The 5,879-nt window shown below is 54.2% G+C and overlaps 2 protein-coding genes across 2 annotated transcripts; one reads left to right on the top strand and one right to left on the bottom strand.

Moving 5' to 3' along the window:
• Positions 1-591: 591 nt before the first annotated feature.
• ETH_00011095 (coatomer epsilon subunit, putative) lies at positions 592-3,855 on the bottom strand (the record flags this gene model as incomplete). Its single annotated transcript, XM_013377334.1, has 9 exons — positions 592-688; positions 1,037-1,122; positions 1,416-1,489; positions 2,286-2,381; positions 2,584-2,641; positions 2,782-2,857; positions 3,005-3,156; positions 3,255-3,515; positions 3,835-3,855. 9 exons carry the CDS (start codon positions 3,853-3,855, stop codon positions 592-594), a joined length of 921 nt encoding a protein of 306 aa, XP_013232788.1.
• Positions 3,856-4,604: 749 nt separating this feature from the next.
• Positions 4,605-5,837, top strand: ETH_00011090 (uncharacterized protein; the record flags this gene model as incomplete). Its single annotated transcript, XM_013377333.1, has 2 exons — positions 4,605-5,233; positions 5,522-5,837. The coding sequence occupies 2 exons, from the start codon at positions 4,605-4,607 to the stop codon at positions 5,835-5,837; spliced, it is 945 nt and encodes a 314-aa protein (XP_013232787.1).
• Positions 5,838-5,879: the final 42 nt, after the last annotated feature.

Below are 5,879 nucleotides of genomic sequence, written 5' to 3'. Positions count from 1 at the left end.
GAAGCGGCTGCGGCTGCTGCTGCTGCTGCTGTTTCGCCAGCAGCAGCAGCAATGCTTCCTGCTGGCAGCAGCAGCAGCAGCAGCATTAATAGCACTGCTGCTCCAGCTGCGAGTGCCACAGGTGCCGCAGTGAGCCTGAAGCGGCAGCATCAGCCGCTGCTGCTAGAAGTGTAGCAGCTGCCGCATCTGCGGCAGCTGCAGCGCAAGCCGCTGCAGTTGTTCGTGCTGCTGCAGCTGCAGCACATGCTGCTGCAGCAACGGCCTATATGCTTGTGTTTTTGCTGCTGCTGCAGCGCTGTCGTTACATTTGACGTTTTCGTCCCATTTCACATCGTTATTAGAAGCAGCGGCAGCAGCAGCAACTGAAAAGTCCTTCAGAGCAACAGCGGCAGCAGCAAAGTACTTCTCAACAGCAGCAGCAGCAGCAGCAATAAGGCATTCGTGTGCCTGTACGTTCAAAGAAAAAAGAATTTCTAGCGCCAGAAAGGCGCCCCGTGGACAGCAATAACATTCCAACTGCCGCTGCTGCAGCTGCTGCTGCCGCAGCTGCTGCTCCGGCAGCTGCTGCAGCGGCTGCTGCTGTTTGCTTTGCTATTGCAGCAAACAGCTGGAGCAGCAGCAAGGGCTCACAGCGGACAGTCTGCTGCTGCTTCTGCAGCAAACGCGTCCCGCAGGCGCCGGCGCTGCACTGAAAGGAAGTTCCGCGGAAATTCTGTCAGGAGGCGGCTGCAGCAGCAGCAGCAGCAGCAAATCAGGGGAAAAACAAGACAATAAGGAGGCACATTAATTGCACCAAAGCAGCAGCAGCAGCAGCAGCACAAGAAAAAGCGCCCCGCAAGTGGCAACCGCATTAGATAAGCGGCCAACAGTTAATCCAAAGAAGAGGCATTACGTTTGGACAAAGATTTAACAATTTAAATTAAAATTAAATATATAAATTCAAAGAAAGAAAGAAATGAGGCAAAGAGAACCTCCCGAGTGCTGCCTGCAATGTCTGCAACTTGGGGTGTACAAACACTCCAACAGCCCCACGCACTCAGATAACTCTTCTGCTGTTTTGTCTTTTTGCAAATGCCGCCAGCAGCAAACTGCATTGCTCAACGCTGTCTCATCCCATGGCGCCTGCAGCAGCAGCAGCAGCAGCGGAGCGCGATGTCGGCGGCGCGGACATCAGGAGGCGCGTGGCTGGCAGCCACAGCAGCACAGCAGCAGCAGAAGCAGCAACCCGGAGGAAGGAAAGGAGCAAAGGCACTCACGAGCACAGGGACGAAACAGACGCGTGCAGCCGCAGCAGAGAGCAGCAAAAAAGACGGAGAGGAAGCAAAGAGCAGCAATAAACCGCAGCAGCCGCAAAAAGCAGCAACAGCAAACAGCAGCAGCAGCAGCAAACAGCAGCAGTAGCAAACGGCACTGACAACAGCAAGTAAATTCGTCAGCAGCTCAATTGCTGTTTGAAAGTCCCCTCGCTGCATCGCGCAGACGGCGCGCGCTGAACACAAGCCACAAGCCGTGATTGGCTAGCTAGATAGCTCGCTAGCTAGTTGGCTAGCCAGCTGCCTAGCTAGCTCTCCAGCTATCTGTACAGCTAGCTGTCTAGCTAGATGTATAGCTAGCTGTATATCTGGACGGCTAGCTAGCTGTCTAGCTATTAGGCTACCTAGCTGTGTAGCTGACTGTCTAGCTAGCTGTCTAGCTAGCTGGCTAGCTAGCTGTTTCGCCGTGCCTAACTGGAGAGCTCTGAAGGCAGCCAGCTAGGTGGCTAGCTAGCTCGTCAGCTTGCCAGCTAGCCAGCAAGTTAGAATTGCCCAGCAGGCTATTTAGCCAGCCAGATAGCTAGCTAGCTAGCTAGCCAGATGGCTAGCCAGATAGCTAGCCAGATAGCCCAAAAGTTCGAAGGAAATAAGGAAATAAATAAGCAACGAAACAAAAGAGATGGAAGAAACTTGAAAAGCCAGAAAGATCTGAGCGGAACAAATATGGAAGCTGGTTATAAAATCAATGGCAGCAAAAAGAAAAATAGAACAAAAGCCTAACAACTAATGGAACTAAACTAAACTGAACCAAACTCAAGTGAATTAATTCAACTAAATTTAATCTAATTTAATTTAAGAAAGAAGAACAAAAGGCACGGCAGAGTGGGACCAGGGAGCGGCAGTCAGGCGCGAGAAACAGCAGCAAACAGCAAAAGGCGAGGATAAATAAGTGCAAATAATGAAAATAATTAAAAATAATAAATAATTTTATGAATACAGAAATAAGTAATTCCAATTTAAATGCAAATTCACCGTTTTCCATCACTGCCGAAATGCCCCCCCCTTTGCGCACGAGGGAAATCTCGGCGTCGGCCAGCGAGGCGCCAGCAGCAGCGCAGTCGCCGTTCCCTGCGCAGCAGCAGCAAATTAAAATAAAATAGAAATAAAAATAAAATTCATTTAAAACAATTCAAATTTTAAATAATAAATCCTAAAAAGTGATAAGCCAACGCTTCCTTGAACGTGCGGGGAGGCTGCGCGCCTCTGAACCCCCTAACCACCGGCGCAGTCGCTAAACCCTAAACCCTAAACCCTAAACCCTAGCGCTCACAGAGCTGGCACAGAGCTCGAGAAATGGACTGCTCCGCCGTCTCGTACGCTGTTGAAGCCTGCAGCAGCAGCAGCAGCAGCAGCAGCAAACAAATCATAACAGCCAACAGGTCTGCATCTACCTCAGCCTTTAGCTCAGGGCCTAGGGCCTAGGGTTTACGGCTTAGGGTTTAGGCTTTAGGGCTTAGGGTCTGCGCACAATCTCAGAGTCGAGTTCCGCCTTGGCGGAGTCGTCGCGGTGTATCCGCAGCAGCAGCTGCACCCGTAGAGCGCGCCTGCAGCAGCAGCAGCAGCAGGTTAGAACAGCAAGCAGCAGCAGCAGCATGATGGAGCCGCAGCAACACTTACGAGTTTGTATTCTATTTCAGCGCTAAGGCACTGAGTGCAGCAGCAACTGCTGCAGCAGCAGCAACTGCACTTACAGCTCGTCTGTGGAATAGTTGCTGCAGATGCGAAGAGCAGCAGCGGGGTCTCTTTCTGCTGCTGCTGCTGCTGCTAGAAATGCCGCGGGGGCGCAAGTGCTGCTCAGCTCCTCCAACTCGCTCTGCAGCTGCTGCTGCTGTGTCGGGCCGCACTGCAGCAGCAGCAGCAGCAACAGCAACGGCAGCATCGAAAGGGCCCGCACTAGTTTGCTCACAGGCAGCAGCAGCAACAGCAGCAGCAGCAACTCACATATCTGGTAAGCAGCAGGAACAGAGCCAAGGCCTTGATCGCCGGGTTGTTGTGTGTCAGCAGCCGATGCAGCTGCTGCGGGTGCTGCTGCTGCAGCAGACGGGGCTCTTGCTTCTGCAGCAAAAGCAGATGCTCGCTTGCGACTTGAATGAACTCTCGCTGCTGCTCGGTAGCAGGGTCTGCTGCTCTTGCTGCAGCAGCAGCAGCAGCGGCGGCGGAGCCTGCCGCCTCATAGTATTCGGCAGCGAAAAGCTGCAGCGGCTGAAGCAGCAGCAGCACAAGCGCGCAGAGAGCATCCCATGCTTCTGTTGCTGCTGTTGTTGCTGCTGCGGCAGCTGCTGCTGCTGCTTTCGCTGCCACTTCTGCCGCTCGTAGAACGGCTGCAGCTGCTGCTCCCTGTGCCCCAGCTGCCGCATTAATCCATACGTAAGCAGAACCCTTATAAGCTAAAGACCATGCTGCTGCTTCCTCTCTTAGCTAGCTTCAGTGGCAGCTGCAGCAGCAGCTGCAGCAACAGCAGCTGCAGCAGCCTGCTGTGCTGCTCATCCGGTTGGCAGCAGCAGAGCAGCAGCAGACGTACCTCTGATAGGATGTTGTTCATCGCTCCTGTTTCTCTGCAGATTTTCCTCTGTAGCTTCCGCTGCTGCTGCTCTTGCTGCTGCTGCTGCTTCTGCTATAGAGGCGCAGCCGACAGCAACAGACCGCCTCAGGCGAGCTGGAGTGTACAGGAGTTCGTTTGTCCTGCCTTTCTGCGTCTCCTTAAAAATAATTTCATCTTATTTAATTTGCTGCTGTGGTTGCTGCTGCTGCTGCTGCCAGATCTGATAGCGCCCCGCTGCCGAGTCGCCATGCATGCAAAAACAGCAGCAAGGGCAGCAGAAGCAGCAGCAGCACGACCAGCAGGGCCTCCCACTAGTTACCTCAGGATGTGACCTATTGAATTTCATTCATTTATTAAGGCATCTACGTTCATTTTTTATGCTAATAAGACGCGGCAGCAGCGGCAGCAACAGCAGCAGGAAAGGCCCTGGGGGGTCGAGACCAGCTCTTGCTGAGGACTTTCATAGCCTTCCTCCTTCTTCAACCTTTGCTACTCACCTTTTGTTTCTGCTGCTGCTGCAGTTTTGTCTGCTTGCTTCTGTCTGTTGCCTATCTGTTGCAGCAGCGTCAGAATATCAGCAGCTGCGCTGCAGCAGCAGCAGCAAGGCAGCAAGGGGTTTCACGCACTTCCTGCCAGTTCAGCAGCTCTTTAAACCCCACGTGGAGCGGGAATCCAGGCTCTAAACCCTAAACCCTAGACTGCTTAAACCCTGAACCCGCAGCTGTGGAGTCTCAACTGCAGCAGCAAGTATGCGCCTAGCAACAGCCTTGCACGTTGCCGCTGCTACTGCTGCTGCTGCAGCAGCAATGGCGGTAGCAGCATCAAACGATCCTGCTGCACCCCCTCCCTTCAACGCAAGCTCAGCTGGCGATATACCTGAGCAGCAGCGGCAGCAAGACGCAGCAGTAGCAGATGCAGCGAAAGTGGCAGCAGCAGCAGCAACAGAAGCAACCTCAGCAGCAGAGGCAGCAGCAGAGGCAGCAGGTTTCCATCCAGAGCATCTGTGGAGCCCAGTGAGACACTCGGCAGAGGATAACAGCAACAGCAATACGGGCAGCAGCAGCAGCAGCAGCAGCAATGGGCCTAGCACCACTTCTGCAGCAGAAGATGAAGCAGAAGCAGCAGCAGCAACAGCAGCAGAAATAGAAGCAGCAACAGCTGAGCTGCAGCGGCGCATCAGCAGCTGCGGGGACTTCCACCTGGACCCCCAGGGCTGCAGCTCCCTGGGGCGCTGCCGCCACTACCCGCTGCAGCAGCAGCAGCAGCAGCAGCAAGGACTGTGCCTGCTTGAAGAGGAGTATCTGCAGCAGCTAGCTGATAGCCAGTGCGCGTTGGAGCCAAAGTCGACTTTATTCGCCGTAGCAAGAGACTTGCAGGCGTATGTTCTTGTTGCTGCTGCGGCTGCTGCTGCTGCTCAGGGTTGTGCTGCTGCTGCTGCTGCTGCTGCTGCTCAGGCTAGCTCTGTTGCTGCTTTTGCTGCTGCGTCTTATTTAGTGCTGCTGCTTCAATGGTTGCCAGTTGTGCTGCTACTGCTAAGAAATGGTGGTGTTGTCATTGCTGCTGCTGCTTTCGCTGCGTCTTTTGCTGCTGCTGTTGCTTTGAAGTACTGTCATTGTTGTTGTTGCTTCTGTTGCTGCTGCGTCTGTTTCTGCTGCTGCTGCTGCAGGCTGGGGGCCTTGGGAGTAGACATATCAGTGCTTCACCACGCCCGCAGCAGCAGCAGCAGCAGCAGGCAGCAACTGTGTCGGCTGGTGATCCATGCTGCTGCCGCTTCTGCTGCAACAGCTGCTGCTGTGGTTTCTTTGCTGGAAGCAGCAGCAAAGCAGAAGCAGCAGAAAGAAGGCTCCATGCTGCAGCAGCACCACCATCACGTCCCCTGGCGGCAGCAGCAAGAGCAGCAGCAGCAGCTGCTGCTGCTGCAGCAGCAGCCCTGGAAATCCCTCCGCCGCTGGGAAAAGCTCCGCCGTATACTTTCTTCCTGACTTGTTAGCGCCACTGACAGTTAGCCAGCTGTCTACACGCGC

Source organism: Eimeria tenella, genomic scaffold (assembly GCF_000499545.2).
Source record: "Eimeria tenella Houghton genomic scaffold, Eth_scaff5, whole genome shotgun sequence".
Lineage (NCBI taxonomy): Eukaryota > Apicomplexa > Conoidasida > Eucoccidiorida > Eimeriidae > Eimeria > Eimeria tenella.
The sequence above is the reverse complement of the archived record's forward strand: the minus strand, read 5'-3'. Positions and strand labels throughout refer to the sequence as shown.